Below are 17,128 nucleotides of genomic sequence, written 5' to 3' on the forward strand. Positions count from 1 at the left end.
TTCCACTAAATTCCTGTATAATATTTTAATGTATTTAATTTTAATTCCAAATATGAGTCCACTGTTCCAGGCTTTATGTTGTTTTATTTTTAGTTTATTGTTCATCTTCAGATATTTATGACTTTTTTCTATATTTAAAAAAACATTTTATGGCTCCAGTGAACTTTAAGACGTCTCTGTTCTGTTTTCTAGTTTTCCTCGTTCTTGTCAGATTATTGTTGCTGTTGTTTTGATGGAGGATTAATTAATAAATTACACCAAAAACCATCTAACAGCATCTTAACTGGAGGTAAGTTTTATTTATTTTTATTTTTCTACTTTCATTCTCTGTCATTTAAAATCTCTTTTCTGTCAATAACTATTCAGTATTTAATATTGTTTAAATTTATACTAAGTGTAAAAAATAATAAAAGCAACACAAAATAATACATGAAAAAAATGTATTAAAAAATAAATACAATAAATAAAAAATATATTTAAAAATGAAATAATAAATATAAATTTTAAATGACATTTAGAAGATAATTAACAAACGAATAAATGAATTTTACTGAAATAAGTAGATGAAATGAATAAAAATATGATTTAAAATATTTTAATTAAATTTATTAATTTTAATAAATCAAATTTTAATTTATTAATGTTATAAAATATAAACACAATGAAAACATGAAAAAATCTAATAAACAAATACATAAATAATTAGCATTAAAATAAGTACAGTAAATAAATGAAATTGATTTTTGTCAAATAAAATACAACAAAAACATGAACAATCCAGTCAATAATTATAGAAATAAATGACACTGAAATAATAAGGTGAAATAAAATGTAATTTAAAAATGATCATAAAAATAAATATAAAAATCCAATAAATAAATACATAAATAAATGACATTTAAATAAGCAGATGAAATAAATAAAATTGAATTTTAAAAAAATACTATTAAATATAATGAAAACATGAATAATCTAATAAATAAATAAATACAGAAATAAATGACATTAAATAAATGAAATGGAATTCATAATATTAATAAATGATATTGAAATAAGCAAATGAAATAAGTAAAATGTTAGTTAAAAAGTTATGATTAAATTTTGGAAACATGTGAAAAATCAAATAAATTAATTGAATATCTGACCCTGACATTTAAATAAGTAGATTAAATTAATTAAATAGATTTTTACGAGCCATATAATTAAAACATGAAAAAATAAAATAAATAAATAAATGAAAAAATTAAATATATAGAAATTAAATAATGAAATTTAAAAAAAATCTGAAATATAAAAAAGGAAAAACAAACAAACAAATAAAACAGAAACAGTCTGACAGTCACTGATCTATAAATAAAATAAACCAGATTATAAACACCTCCTGTCTCAGAAAACATCAGAATAAAAGCAATAAAACCAGAATAAAAGTCATTAAATCTAAACTTTATTCAGTAACTTCTGGGTCAAACTGACTCTGAGGTTAGATGAAATGTTGTCATCTTCCTCATTGTTTCCTCCTCCTCCACCTCCCACATTCAAACGGGGTTACCGGTTTCCATAGAGACGGGGGGCGTGATGACCTCACGTCCAGGTGTGGCTGGTTTGATGAGGTGGAACTTACCGACCACACCGGGTTCCTCAAATACATCAGAGAAGATCACTGATTAATCTACAGATTGATCAGTTTACTTATTGTTTGTTAATCTACAGATAAACAGGTCTATGATGGAGGATAATGAGCCCTCAGTTCTGCTGCTGCAGTAAGAATCTTTATTGATCAAGAGCAGATTAAAGAGGATGTCATTCCACATGAAGATCTACAGGAGGTCAGTGTTCTACCTGAAGATCTGTCAAAGGAGAAAACATGGTTTTAGATTTATTCCATCAGCCAGAGAAATCTCAATTTCCTGCACTCTGCCAGTAGGGCTGAGCGATATGACCAAAATTTTATATCCCGATACGATATACATAACGCTATAGCATATTTTTGGTAAATTCAATGAATGAATGGGACCGGGCAGCGGCATACCTTACAAAGTACGGTAGTCTGATCCTTGTCGGTCTTTTTAAATCCAAACCACCGCCATATGACGGAAGTTCCCCCTCTTTTAGGTACAAGCTCATTGGTTTGAGCTGGTTGTTCGTCATCTTGTTGTTTAGATTGTTCTTCTGAGTCGAGTCCACCGTCTTCCTCCATAGCTGCTTATGTTTTAGCCACGTGTTGCCAACTCCTCAGTAAGGAAAGTCGCTGTTGGCTGTCCTAAAAGTCGCGAGAAGTCGCTAAATGACGTCATCGCCTAATTTGCATATTTCCCAGTTTGCATGTAATTGTAATCAACGTTGTAGGAGAGAGGAATAACGTTGTGGAAGAGACCAAAAAGTGAGTATAAAACACCCAAAATATGTTTTTGTACTAGAGGCTAAATGCTGTGGTTTATTTTAGTATGACAGTGAAGAAACATTTTCATTTATATCCCGCTATGTAAGTCTGGATGGGATCTGTAGTGACTTTGTGCATGCGCGATTCACCTGCCGTCTGGTCGCTGAGTGATCTGTCCTCTAATCAGACACTGGGACTGCTGTGGGGTTACTGGACTGACAGCCTGTGCCCTGGGAGGGGGAGAAGCTCACAGCAGCACCTGCTGCTTGTTGAGGACAGTAACTGCAGAATGATCCCAGTTTTCCTGTCAGTCTCCAAAACGGCAGAAAAAGTCGTTAGATTTGTCGCTAGTTGCTTTGGACAAAAAAAGTCGCTAGGAAGCTTTGGAAAGTCGCTAGATTTAGCGAGAAAGTCAGTAAGTTGGTGTGCCTGGGCTTTCCATAAGGCACGTTGGTGACGTAAAATACTGCCAAAAAGCATGTTTTGCGACACTGCGATATAAACGATAGGATCTTCACATAAAACGATAAACATTTTCTATCGTCCAGACGATATCTATCATCATATCGCCCAGCCCTATCTGCCAGTCAGGTAACAGTGCAGCTAAAGTAATCGAAAGAAGCTAAAAACACATCAAAAGTCAATGAAAGAAGGAGCTAATTACATTGCTAAAATTACTGTGAGAAGGTAATTACTCAGCTAACATTACAGAAAGAAGCTAACTACACTACTAAAGTTACAGAAAGAAGCTAACTGCGCAGCTAATGATATATAAAGAAGCTAGTTATAGTTATTGAGAGAAGCTATCTACACAGCTAAAGTCATATTAAGTAGCTAGCTACAATCCTAAAGTTATTGAGAGAAGCTAACTACATAGTTAAAGTCATATTAAGAAGGTAATTACACAGCTACAGTCATATTTAAGAAGGTAATTACACAACTAAAGTCACACAAAGAAGCTAATTGCAATGTTAAAGTTATTGAGAGAAGCCAATTACCGAGCTAACATTATAGAAAGAAACTAATCACTCAGCTAACGTTATGAAAGAAGCTAATCAGTCAGCTAACATTATTGAAAGAAGCTCATTACACAGCTAAAGTCATATTAAGTAGCTAGCTACAATCCTAAAGTTAATGAAAGAAGCTAACTACACAGCTAAAGTCATATTAAGAAGCTAACCACATAGCTAAAGTCATGGAAAGAAGCTAACTCCACAGCTAAAGTCATAGAAAGAAGCTAACTGCACAACTAAAGTCATAGAAAGAAGCTTGTTACAATGCTAAAGTTATTGAGAGAAGCTAATTACTCAGCTTAAGTCATGGAAAGAAGCTCACTACACAGCTAAAGTAATTTAGTATGATGTGTTAATGGCAAATCGTAATTTTACTTTTTTAAACTTCCCACCAGTAAGATTTAGGAAGTGGTGTTGAAGTCAGTGCTCCATCTTCCAGGTTTTGTTGTTTTATTTAATACTGGAATAGATTCCCAGCAGTTAAATATGAACTAAAACCGGTAGTTCTGCTCTCTGCCTGTAGGAGGCGGTCCAAGTGACAACATGTCTCCTCTGTGAAACCAGCTGCAGGATAAACTTCATGTTTTCCTCCCTACACAGCTAGCTTCATGTTTTAAGCTAGCTTCATGTCTTCATCCCTCCACAGCTAACTTCTGTAGCATGCTTCAGGTGGACTTGCAGACTCAGGAGATATTTCCCGGCTGCAGAGCCGCTGATGTTCTGACGGTAACAGACTTTATCAGATGATCTCTGGTTTCCTCTCAGAAGAACCAGGTCAGGAACATGCTGACAGACAGACTGAAACCTGCTCAGCTTCGACCTCAAAACAACCGCAACCACAGCTGGGATGTCACAGCCGGGGGCGGGGCCGCGGTAGCGTGCTAGCCGCCATATATGGAAACAGGAAGCAGAGTGGTGATGACATAGAGTGAAGTCTGTCTGATTGGTCCGTTTGAATATCAGAGCTGTTTTATTATGTATATTCAGTCTTTGTATTCATAAAATACAAACCTTTAACTGTTAACAAACAGATTTAACACATTATTGTGATTACAGCTGTCAAAAAATAGAACTGCAGAAAATAATTAAAAGTTAAATTAAGAAAACAAGACAGACATTAAATACAAAACTTTTGTGTTTATATTCATAAATATGTGTGTGCATGTGTAGTCTGTAAACTGTAAAAAAAACAGACTAAAAGTTTCATAATTACCATCAAATAATAATAATAATAATAATAATATAATTATCATTATTACATAGTGAGATGTTTGTATTTTTTTTCTTTTGACAGTGAATGTCAAACATTTTTATTCAAAAAACAAATAAAACATAAATACTTAAAGTGAACAGGATCAAACCTAATAAATAAAATAAATTTCATAAATAAATAAAATTCAAATATAATTAACATTGTTGAATTAATAGGTTAACTAAGAAACATAAAAATAGGAACGACAAAATAAATGAAATAAATATAATATATACATGAAACAGAATAATATTAAATTAATAAAATGAAGTCACTAATTGAATTAAATAAAATATTCTGAAAAATAAATATAATTAATAATTTAAGAAAGTAAAATAAAATATAAATTACAAAACAAATAACATAAAAATAATGCATACATGAAATGTACAAAATAAAATAAATAAATAAGAGGAAGTTAAAAAATGAATGAAATGAATTTATAACAAATTACATATGAAAAATGAGTTAAATAAAATTGAATATAGAAAATGAATAAAATGAGGGTAAAGTAATAACATCAATTTAATCAAAATAACAAAAAAAGCTAAAAAACAAATAAAACTAAAAAACTTAATATACAAATGAGATTAAGAAATTAATAAAGTAAAATTAATTATCAGCAACAAAATAAATGAAATAATAAAAATACACACATAAAATTTAAAAAAAATTAATAAATAAAATGAAGTTAATGAAGGATTTAAATCAATTTAGAAATTATATGAAAAATAAGTAATTAAAATTGAATATAGAAAATGAATAAAATTAGGGTAAAGTAATAAAATAAATTTATTAAAAATAATTAATAAAATAATGCTAGTCAACAAAAATAAAAATATATGAAAAATAAAGAAGACATTTAAATGAAAAAGCAAAATACAAATGTGAACAACAAAATAAATGAAATACAAATAATACATAATGAAATAAATAAAATAAATAACTAAAATAAAGGTAATAAATGAATGAAATGAATACATAAAAATATATCACATATGAAAAAAATAATAATTAAAATTGAATACAGAAAATGAATAAAATGAAGGTAAAATCATTAACTCTATTTCATAAATGAATAGAATAAAATTATATGAGAAAAATTAATAAAATCAAATGAAAAATTCAACTATTAAATTTAAATAACATAATTTGATCAGGGCTGCTCAGTGGAACAGTGGTTAGTACTTTCTCCTTGCAGCAAGAAGATCCCCGGTTCAAATCCCGGCCTGGGATCTTTCTGCATGGAGTTTGCATGTTCTCCCTGTGCATGCGTGGGTTTTCTCCGGGTACTCCGGCTTCCTCCCACAGTCCAAAAACATGCTGAGGTTAATTGGTTACTCTAAACTGTCCGTAGGTGTGAATGTGATTGTGATTGTGTGTCTGTATATGTAGCCCTGTGACAGACTGGTGACCTGTCCAGGGTGTCCCCTGCCTTCACCTGAGTCAGCTGGGATAGACTCCAGCCCCCCCCCATGACCCTAGTGAGGATACAGCGGTGGATAGAAAATGGATAATTTGATCAAATTCACATGTAAGATGAATAGAATAAACAAAACAATAATAAATAATTAATAAAATACACATAAAAGAAATAAAAAATAAATAATGCATAAAGTAATATGATGTAAATAAAGAAAAAATGGTAATAATTAATTAATTGAACTGTAAATAAATAGAAGCTGTGATGTATTCAGTTTATTTATTTAGTGGTAGTTTTATAGAATAATCTGAGTTTTATTTCAGTTCGTTTTAGTTTTCTCCTCCTAGAGCAGAAAACGTTCAGAGCTTCGGTTTATCTCTGATATCTGATCAGTTAGAAACGTCGAGTCTTCAGGTTTCGGTTCTTTTTCAGCTCTGAGATTTTATCAGATCAGAAACCGAAGCAGCAGATGGACGCAGATAACCGGAATCTCCCGCCGGCTCCGTATCTGCTCTCAGATCAGAACCGAGGGTCATAAAGGCTGCTGATGTGAGAGCAGAACCAACAGAACCAGAACCGACAGAACCAGGACCAGAACCAACAGGACCAGAACCAACAGGACCAGGACAACATGAAGCTCCACGTCTGCTCTCTGCTGGTGAGGATCAATATCATTTATCAGCTCCAATCTGTGATCGATCGGTTATTGACAAACTAAAATCTGCTCTCAGCTGAAAACAAACTGATAAAATCGACTTGGACTCGACTTCAGATAATCAATAGATGATCAATATTTGATTTTATAAATCAGATTTGAAGAGATTAACGGAGGAATATCAGATTGTTTGACAGCTGAGGAGAGAAAACCAAATAATCGTCTCAGTGGGAAGATAATCGATAAAACGGTAAAACTTGTGTAATCAGAGTTGTGTTTAATGTTCAGAGTCTTTCATCATTTTCCAAACAAGTCGAGTGTAAATTAAAGCGTTTTCTTCCACAGTTATAGAAGAAACGAATGAAGTCTGAGTCATTTTATATCTGAACTAATAAGTTTTATCAACTCTGAGGTCAGCTGATCGACTATTTCTGACTTTTACGACTCACTAGTTTGGATAGAATGAGCAGAAACTGGGAAACATTCTGGAATAAACTGATAAATATCCGATTGTTTCAGGAATATTTGAGTTTTTCACAGAATCTGTTGCAAACGAATCATTTCTGGAGATTCTTTTAATGATATTTTCAACTTTTAGTTAATTTTCCTGACAGAACCAAACATCACATATTATCAAGGAAAGCTGAATCTATTTGTTCTGTTTTACAGTTCCTGCTGATAAATGGTGTCGTCTATGCTAGCAGTCTTTAGTCTGGACACAGCGTCTCCTTTCATGGTTCTTCTTTATCTTCATGACTATTTCCGTTGTAGATTCTCACTGAAGGCATCAAACTATGAATGAACACAAATAGAGTTATGTAGGAAATAAAAAGTGTGAAATAAGTCAGAACATCTTTTATATCTTAGATTCTTTAAATGATTCAGCTTGAATTAAAATGCTAATAATGACTTAAAATCTGTTCAAAACAACTTTTAAAACAAGTTCAAATGAATCCAAAATGACTTGAAACCTGTTTCCCACAACGTGTTAAAAAATTGTACAAAATGACTCAAAAAATGTCTAAAATGAGTTCAATCTTGTCATAACTAACCAAAAAGAAGTCCCAGATAACAATGAACAAGTCCCAAAAAACTCAAAGTTTGTTCAAAATGATTCAGTTTGAATTAAAAATGAACATAAATGACTCCAAATCTGTCCGTTCTGTTCGATTCTTTGCTTTGATTCCTGCTTTGAATACTCTTGTTATTCTCTGGATGAGCTTCATGAGGTAGAACCTGAAATAGTTTCACTTCACAGGTGTTGCTTGTGGGGTTGGTCCATCAGAAGTCAGGTTGGTCCACAGTAGACAGCCCTGTTTGACAACTGTTAGAATCCATATTATGGCAAGAACCAATCAGCTGCGAGAAACCACAGTCCATCATTGCTTTAAGAACTGAAGGTCAGTCAGTCCAGAAAACTGCAAGAACTTTAAATAAATCCTCAAGGAACCATCTAGGACCTAGATAGTTCTTCGTAGGTTCTAGATTCTAGGAACTACCTAGGAACCTACCAGGAGTTTGAATGTTTCCCAAAATGCAGTCCAAAAACCCTCCACTGCTCCGGTCTGAAGTCAGTAGAACACATCTGGACATCTGCCAGGCGTGTTCCACTGCTCAGTTGAGGTCACTTCCTGTCCCTAGGTGTTCTGCAGTGCATTGTGGGTCTTCTCCTCGTCCTCGGCCGTGGCTTCTCCTCGGTGTGACGCCATGTTGGAGATCTCAGGTGACGCCTCGTCTCTGTCGGGAGGAAACGGGAACATCCACAGCAGATCTCTGTCGCCATGGAAATGGACGTGAGTCAATCATATTCTGATTCACACTGAAAACTGAAGCTCTCATAAACTTTTAATATCATGTATTTTAGACTTTTTAGCTGCTAATATTTCTGAGCTGTGTTTTAAAGGGGAACTTCGGTTTTTTTCAACCTGGGGTCTGTTTTCATTTGTGTTTTCATACATGTGAGTGATGGAGAAATGAATTTTCGACATAGCTCCAGTATTTAGCCAGGCAGGGTTAGGGTCAGCGCTATTTGTTGTGGTCTGTATCCAAATCTCAGGACGCTAGAAAGCAAATCTCGTTCCAAAATCGCGCGATAGCTCGCGCCAAAACACTGGTTTTGCCGCAAGCTATCGCGCGATTTCGGAATGAAATTTGCTGATAAAGCAAATTTCATTCTGCTGATAAAGTTCCCCTTTAAGGTTTGGGTTTATGACTCACTTCCACCTCCACACACCAGGGGGCGCTGCAGCCCCGTTAGCTTCATGTGGCTAATGCTAGCTGCTGTTTAACGTCGTTCTCTCTGTGGCATCCAGGTGGACCACGGTGAAGGACCGGATCCCCACCACCATCTGGGAGGCCCAGTGCACCAGCAGCTTCTGCTCCGGTCCAAACGGGGAACAAACCGACAGACTGAACTCGGTCCCCATCACCCAGAACATCCTGGTTCTGACCCGGCAGGACGGGGGGCGCTGCTACACCACATCCTACCGCTCTGTGGCCGTCGGCTGCACCTGTGTCTGGACCAAGACCAGCCGGAACTGAACCGACGGTACCCTAAAGAACCTGAACTCTGAGCCTGAATCTAAATCTGAACTTAACCTGATCTAACCTAAACCCAACCTTAATCTGAACCTGAATATAAGCCTGACTCTGAAGTAGTTGAACCTGAATCTGAACCCGAATCTAAATCAGAGCATTAATTAGTCTGAGCTTAACGTGGTGTAATGATGTTTGTGATGTCATGTTTTTCTGTCAATCACAGATTCAGCGAGTCTTCTTCCTGAAGGGGGCGGAGCCAGCAGCAGCTCAGCAGCATTTCAAGCTACAGAAACATTCAGTTTAAAATAAAACCAGGACTTCAAACTAAATGTGTTTGTGTTGTTATTAGCAGTTAGCATCTTATTAGCTTAGCTTATTGATTAATTCTCAGTTTTTCTGGTTGTTGTTTTGGATTTTCTCCACTGGTAAAGATAAAAACTACATGTTTTTAAAATTTCTTATTGAAGTTTGTATTCATAAAACCAGAACTTTTGTGGCCTCCAAACTTAGAGTTAATTCATTTCTGACATTTATTAAACATCTGTTTTTTAATTTATTATTCAAAGTACCTTCAATTAAAGCATTTATTTTCTAATCTGTTAGTATTTCCTTTATCTGATTCACATTTTAAACTCTTTTTTTTTAATTGAAAAAGTTAATTCCTGCAGTTCTGATGTGTTTACTGTCCTGTGTTATAAAAACGTTCCATAAACATTCCTGTTTTTAGTTTAGGAATAAAAAGTTCCATAAATGTTCCAGTTTGGAAATTCAAGAATATAAATGTTCCATAAACATTACTTTTTTCAGTTTAGGAATAAAAAGTTCTATAAATGTTCCTGTTTTTTTAGGTAATGAATATAAACGTTCCATAAATGTTCCTGTTTGGAAGTTTAGGAATTTAAGTATTCCATAAATGTTCTCTTTTTTAATTCAGGAATATACATGTTCCTGTTTTTTTGGTTCAAGAATATAAACATCCCTGTTTGTTATTCAGGAATATAAACTTTCCTGTTTTTTTATTCAGGAATATAAACATCCCTGTTTGTTATTCAGGAATATAAACTTTCCTGTTTTTTTATTCAGGAATATAAACATCCCTGTTTTTTATTTTATTCAGGAATATAAGCGTTCCTTTGTGGAGCTTTTTGCCGTCTGGCGGCTGCAGGAAGGTTTCTGTGTGTTTGAGTCGCATGACGTCTGAAAGTCATTCAGGCTGAATTCTGCTGTAATTAGTGGAAACAGAAACACATTGTGAGCGTTGGAGAACATTGGTGTTCATGTGATGATCTGCAGCGTTAAGTACCGACCAGAACCCACCAGAACACCAAGGTTCTGGAGCAGGGAACAGCAGAAATCCTCCTGCAGGTACGTTGGTTCTACCTGTTGTTGGGGTTAGGACTTCATACTGACAAGGAGATCAAATCTGTGATAATCCACTTTAAAGCATCTTCAGCTTCAGTTTCTGTACCAAGTTTACAGAGTCTGTTGTTCTTTATGAGGAAGAATTGAGTTTCTAAACAGTGAAGTTCTTGTAGACCCCAAGAATACATTTATTAATGTATAAATGTGCAGATTCTGGTCATTTCTTATCTAATTCCACATGTTTGTAGCTTTAAGGCTGTCATTAATAATTCTGAGCTGTGTTTGTCTGATACAGGCTTTAGTTTCAGTTACATACTAATCTTAAGGGGGGGTGGATCAGGTGTCTCCACTCTGCAGAACATCCTCACTCCTACAGGAGCTCCAGCTGCAGGCTTTTTGGTTTTCTGTTTCTGGTTTGTTGTACACATTTGGGATAGTTTGGTTCCAATAAATCATTTTTAGTCACCACACTGAGTTTGTTTACCTGTTTTGTTCCAGGTTGTAACAGTAGAACTGACCAGCAGCTGCTGACCTCCACACAGCAGGGGGCGCTGCTGCACACACAGAATACGTGTTTTTATAGCACTTTTATGGAAACTTTAGTCAGTTTTGGTGACCTGTCTAAGATAAGAACTTATGGTTAAACCTGTCTAAAGGCTTAACCCTTTTAGCTTCAGTCAATTCCAGCCGTTTTCAGTACAAAAAATCGCTAATATTCTATTTTTAAATAAAAAAAATTACGAAAAATACAGGGAATATTGGACGGGCATCGCGAGGTGCATTTCTTTGAAAACGACCGATTCGGGGATTTTATACCGACTTCAGGACATGTTTTGGATAAAATAGTTTACTGGCTTGTGTCATCTGGATGTAAAAGGTTGGATTATGGCCGTTTTTTGTGGAATCTTTTTTTGTGTGTGTAATAATGAACCCGGAAATGTGAGTCGCGCTGTGTGCGTTGAAGCCGTGTATAGAGAACGGATGGATGAATATTTGTTTTTGTCGGACAAATGTGTTTTTCTCACCCGCTGTGGTAATCACATCTGAAAGTGGTTTATACCGGCGGATTCATGAGAATCTAAGCTTTCCATCGGCGTATAGTGTTTGTATAATCGTGTTTGCAGCCGTCGGACATTCTTGAAATTCCTATGCAAATTAGTAGGTGTACCGCCGGCGGTACACTGAAGCTTAAAACACCTGTCCACTAACACAAACCTGCTACCCTGTCCACAGGAACAATCTACATACCTGTGTAATTTTACAACCACAACACACCTGTCTCAACACCATCACACCTGTCTGAACTAACTACTCACCTCTTTAACACACCTGTCTGACTTCACACTCATCTGAAATGACAGAACACTTAATCTCCTGCACACCTGTCCAATCACCAACACACCTGTCTACATCACCTGTTTAACCCTCTGAGAACCATCAACACACATGTCTGTCCTCCTACCTACCTGTGTAACCACCAAACCCACCTGTCGTATCGCAGTAAATCATCGACTGTTTTGACAGATTTACATATTTACGGTTGCTACTGTTAACACTCATTGCTGCCATTATGTTCATTAAGTATTTGTTGTTCACATGGAGTTCACAGCAGTGCCTAAGTCAAGCATTACCTCCTTCAGTCCAGCAGAGGGCTCATAGTGACTGTTAGATGTATAGTGCAGTCTGAAGCAGGTAGAAGAAGAATGTAAATGGTACCCCACACAGTGATGAGGCATGTTGTTGGCAGCTGGTTCATTAAAACAGAAACAACGCAATACAACCGTATGGACAGTGAATCATTATCAAAGATATAACACCACCACAACCGGTTTACCTCCTCCCCACAGGTAACTCCGGCACACCTGTAGAGCCCCTCTCTACAGGTAAGTCCACACCTGTGATAATCAGCTTCTTTTACCTCCATCCAGAGCAGCTGGTTGAAATTCCCATCATGCCTCTGGTGTCGTTCGCCCCTCCCCCTCTGTGCCTGTCCTTCCTGTCCCACCTCCTGCCATCCCTCCCGCCACCGGTCCGAGACGTGGACGTCCCCCCTCTGCTCCGGCGGCGCTTCATCCTGTCAGGTTACCGTCCTCCAGGTCTGCCGCTGCGCTGCTACATCCTCAGCCTCCTCCAGATCCACAACCAGACGCTGAACGTCTGGAGCCACCTGCTGGCCGCCGTCTGCATCACGCTGAGGTTCACCATGTTTGCCGTCCTGAGGGGAGGGGTGAGACTCTGCCAGGTGTCACAGGTGTCACAGGTCAGGTGATCTGCTGCTCCCATCTCTGACCTCTGATCTCTGCAGGGGATTCTGGGCTTTCGGCTGCAGGGTCCTGAAGGTCAGGGCTTCTCCCTGGATGCTGCCTCGCTGCCGTTGGTCCTCTACGTGTTCTCTGCTGTCATGTACCTGAGCTTCAGGTGAGTTCTAGAGTTAAAGTAAAGATGGCAGTCAGCGCAGCCGCAACTAATCTGAGTTACCAGCACTGATGTCTGATGGATGGATGTTTATTGGTTGGATGGTTGGTGGTTGGATGGTTGGCGGTTGGATGTTTGATGGTGGGTTGGATGCTTGATGGTGGGTTGGATGCTTTATGGTTGGATGGATGTTAGATGGTTGGTTGGATGTTAGATGGTTGGATGGATGTTAGATGATTGGTTGGATGTTAGATGGTTGGATGTTTGATGGTTGGTTGGATTTTAGATGGTTGGTTGGATGTTAGATGGTTGGATGTTTGATAGTTGGATGTTTGGTGGTTGGATGCTTGATGTTGAGCTTCAGGCTGACTAAAACCATGATGGTTGGATGTTTATGGTTGGATGCTTGATGTTTAAAGGTTAGTTGGATGTTTATTGGTTGGATGTTTATTGGTTGAATGGTTGGATTTTTGGTGTTTAAAGATTGGTTGGATGTTTGATGGTTGGATGTTTGATGGTGACTATATCCTATGCTGGTTGGATGGTTGGATGTTTGATGGCTGGATGTTTGATGGTGACTATAGCCTATGCTGGTTGGATGTTTGATGGCTGGATATTTTATGGTTGGATGTTTGATGGTGACTGTATAGCCTATGCTGATTGGTGCATCCTTACCTGACTCTTCCTCACCTTTTGCAGCGCTGCAGCTCACCTGTTCCAGTCCCACTCAGAGCAGCTTCATGATTGGTTCATCTTCCTGGACAGCGTTGGCGTTGCCGTCTTCCAGTACGGCTGTGCTTTGGCTCTGAGCGTTTACAGCGCCGATGCTGCATGGACGCAAAGCATGCTGGGAAAGGTTTGTTGATCCGTGGTTGGATAGTTTAATGGGTGGATAAATGCAAAGCATGCTGGGAAAAAGGTTGCTGTTGGATGGTTTTATGGGTGAATGTTATGACTGCTGGAATTTTGGATGTTTATTGGTTGGATGTTTGATGGTTGAATGTTCATTGGTTGAATGTTTAATATTTGGTTGGATGTTTGTTGTTGCATATTCGTTGGTTGGATGTTTGATGGTTTGATATTTGATGGTTGGATGTCTAACTGGATGTTTGTTGGTTGATATTCTTTGGTTGGATGTATGACTACCCATCGGTGTTCAGGTGTTGTAACTCCGCCTCTGCTCTCAGGTGTTCCTTCCAGGCTCCGCCCTCCTGGCCTGGCTCTCCTTTGCTGCCTGTTGCTACGCTAAGCTACACTTCCACCGGTTGGACCCTCTGAACAGGAAGTTCGTCCAGCTGGTTCCGACCAGCGCCGGCCTTCTGCTGGTGATTGGTCCATTGACCCAACGACTCACTGCCCAGCAATGGAGCCCTGCAGTGATGCTGCACCTCCTGCAGGTGGAGCTGTTTTCACTAAATACAAAACCTTTTTTTCTTTTCAAATCTTTATTTAACTTTACAATATACAGTAATCATAAATAAATCAATAGCAATAACATTAGGTTAATATTAATAGGAGAAGACAAAAAATAAAACTAAATGAAAATCTAAATACAAAACCTGATCATCAATCAGCTGGTTATTAATGGTTACTGATCAGTCATGTACTGCATCACAACTTTACCTGAAAAAACAAACAGATCTACTGAATTTTATTTTATGTAATGAAGTTTTACCTTCAATCTATGAATACTTTCAGAGTTCCAGGTAATTGAAGTACACAGAAAATATCTGTTAAAAACGAGGTACAGTTAATCTTTATGCAGACTATAAAAACATGTCAAAAATGTAAAAAAAAATCTAAATTTTTATAGAAATACCAGTTAGTTCTTTGTCTGTAAGTGGCTATTAAATCACATGTCTAACCACTTCCTGTTGTTCCTCCAATAGGTGGCGCTGTTCCTGCTGTCCTTCTTCTTCTTCTCTTGCCCCGTACCGGAGTGCTTCGCTCCAGGACGCTATGACATCATCGGCCACGCCCACCAGCTGTCCCACATCCTATCAGCACTTGGCACGCTGGTCCAGCAGGAGGCGCTGTTCCACGATTTCCTGTGGCGACGGCCGACGCTGATCAGACGCTTCGGAGAACAGCGCCTCCTGCTGGGCTGCTGCTGCTTCTGCTGCCTGATGCTCTGCTGCTGGATGACGGTGGACAGAGGGAGGAGGAGAGGAAAGGAGGAGCAGGAGGAGAGAGAGATAGGAGGAGAGGAAAGGAGGAGCAAGAGGAGAGGAAAGGAGGAGCAGGAGGAGAGAAAGATAGGAGGAGAAACTTTCAGCAGATCAAAATGAGCTGTACTGGTTGGTGTGTTTTTTTTTTATTGTACAACAGAAAATAAAACCGTTTTAGTCCGATTTCCGGACGCATCATCACACTGAACATGTTCCATAACGATTATTAACACATCAACCTGTTATTAGCTGGAATATCAGAAATACTGTCTGGAGTCAACACCAAACAAATGCAGCCGTTTGCATCAATGTTTAGAATTTAAAATGACTTCTAACAAAACTGTTCAACCATCAAACTCCACTGAGTTCAGAGAATCAGTTTTTATTACTTTTTAATGTCAGATATTAGTTATTATGAGGTCTAACCAACAGGGATGTTTAAATAAAGGAGGCGAGTTTAAATCTGCAGTTCAAAGTTATTAATTTTACCTTTTTTCAATCAAAATGAAGAGTTTCACTTACACGCAATATTAAGTTGATGCAACTTTATTATTCTGTCAGCCATCATAAAATGCTCATTTTCACTAAATTAGAATTGTTATCTTCCAGCTGGGCATTAAATAACTCCTGGTGCTTTGAATAATCAGCTTCCTCCTTCGAGAACTGTTTGTTTTCCTGACGGCAGAATCAACCCAGTTCCTGTTCTTCTGACCAGCTGTAGTGGCTGTAGTAGTTGTATTTGTAGTATTTTTGTGGTGTTTGTGGTGTTATTCGTTGTGGCATTTGTTATCTCTCTCTGGCAGCTGGGCGTCAAGTCACTCAGCCGTTCAGTTTCAGTTACTGTGTTCGGGTGGAGCTGCTGATAAAGTTCAGTTTCAGTTTGATTTGGGTTTAATGAGATTATCAGCAGGACAGAAACAAGAGGATGTAAACTGGAAGACGAAAACACGAAGGTGGAAGCACAAAGACAAAAAAACACGAAGACAAAAAACACGAAGACAAATAAACAGGAAGACCAAAAACACGAAGACCAAAAAACACGAAGACCAAAAACACGAAGACCAAAAACATGAAGACAAAAAACATGAAGATGGAATCAGGAAGACAGGAACATGACAAAGAACTAAAATACAGAAACATGAAGACGGAAACACAAAGACGGAATCAAGAACACGGAAACAGGAAGTTGGAGACATGGAAACGGAAACATGAAGATGGAAAAAAGAAGACAGAAACACGAAGATGAAACCACATAGACAGAAGCAGGAAGTAGGAAACACGGAAACACGAAGACGAAAACATAAATACATAAACTTGAAGATTTAAACGGAAACAAGAAGATGGAAATTTGAAAACAGAAACATGTAGACAACAAACCAAACTACGGAAACATGTAGACTGTTCCGTCTTTGTGTTTCTGTCTTGTTTCCGTTTCCCTCAGTTTGTTCTCGCACTGTTTGGTCTCGTAGAGTTTAACTGAGTGGTTCTGCAGCAGAATAAAGTCACCTGAAGGTGGCACTACAGGTAGCAGCTTTTATTCTGAAGGTGTTTTAATGACGTCATGCAAAAACATTTATAAAAGTTCTTGACCAATGACTCAGTAAACATTTTCTTCACGATATGTAAATTATACATAAATCTGGCTCTCATTAGCTCCGCCCCCAAACCTCCAGCACCAATCAGAATAAACTGGTAAACAGGAAGATAGTAAATTAAAGGTTCCTCAGTTTATGTCTTGGTTTTTGTGTCACATTTAGTCATTTTGTGTCTTTTTTCTTGTTTTTGTGTCAAATTTTATCACTTTGTCATGTTTTTTTTTAGTTTTGTGTCATTTTGTCCTTATTTTTGTCATTTTATTTCACTTTTTCCTATTTTTATGTCAAATTTTGTAATTTTATTTTTTTATTTGTGTCATTTTGTGT

General features: G+C 37.2%; 2 protein-coding genes across 2 annotated transcripts; both read left to right on the plus strand.

Annotated features, from left to right (window-relative positions):
- The first annotated feature begins 192 nt into the window (after positions 1-192).
- Positions 193-9,780, plus strand: il17a/f2 (interleukin 17a/f2). Its single transcript, XM_022208690.2, has 5 exons — positions 193-289; positions 6,501-6,726; positions 8,365-8,516; positions 9,036-9,271; positions 9,485-9,780. Exons 2-4 carry the CDS (start codon positions 6,700-6,702, stop codon positions 9,262-9,264), a joined length of 408 nt encoding a protein of 135 aa, XP_022064382.2. The 5' UTR covers positions 193-289; positions 6,501-6,699; the 3' UTR covers positions 9,265-9,271; positions 9,485-9,780.
- Positions 9,781-12,561: 2,781 nt separating this feature from the next.
- LOC110961169 (membrane progestin receptor beta-like) lies at positions 12,562-16,682 on the plus strand. Its single transcript, XM_051944907.1, has 6 exons — positions 12,562-12,850; positions 12,929-13,041; positions 13,738-13,894; positions 14,226-14,435; positions 14,928-15,141; positions 16,648-16,682. Exons 1-6 carry the CDS (start codon positions 12,575-12,577, stop codon positions 16,680-16,682), a joined length of 1,005 nt encoding a protein of 334 aa, XP_051800867.1. The 5' UTR covers positions 12,562-12,574.
- Positions 16,683-17,128: the final 446 nt, after the last annotated feature.

Source organism: Acanthochromis polyacanthus, chromosome 2 (genome assembly GCF_021347895.1).
Source record: "Acanthochromis polyacanthus isolate Apoly-LR-REF ecotype Palm Island chromosome 2, KAUST_Apoly_ChrSc, whole genome shotgun sequence".
Lineage (NCBI taxonomy): Eukaryota > Metazoa > Chordata > Actinopteri > Pomacentridae > Acanthochromis > Acanthochromis polyacanthus.

Bases quoted from the DNA above. Each gene is read 5' to 3' on its own strand.
- il17a/f2 (XM_022208690.2), top strand. From the start codon at position 6,700: ATGAAGCTCCACGTCTGCTCTCTGCTG. The intron at 6,727-8,364 runs GTGAGGATCAAT...TCCTGTCCCTAG, and splicing joins TCCACGTCTGCTCTCTGCTG to GTGTTCTGCAGTGCATTGTG. The intron at 8,517-9,035 runs GTGAGTCAATCA...TGTGGCATCCAG, and splicing joins CTGTCGCCATGGAAATGGAC to GTGGACCACGGTGAAGGACC.
- LOC110961169 (XM_051944907.1), top strand. From the start codon at position 12,575: ATGCCTCTGGTGTCGTTCGCCCCTCCCCCTCTGTGCCTGTCCTTCCTG. The intron at 12,851-12,928 runs GTGAGACTCTGC...TGATCTCTGCAG, and splicing joins TTGCCGTCCTGAGGGGAGGG to GGGATTCTGGGCTTTCGGCT. The intron at 13,042-13,737 runs GTGAGTTCTAGA...CACCTTTTGCAG, and splicing joins GTCATGTACCTGAGCTTCAG to CGCTGCAGCTCACCTGTTCC.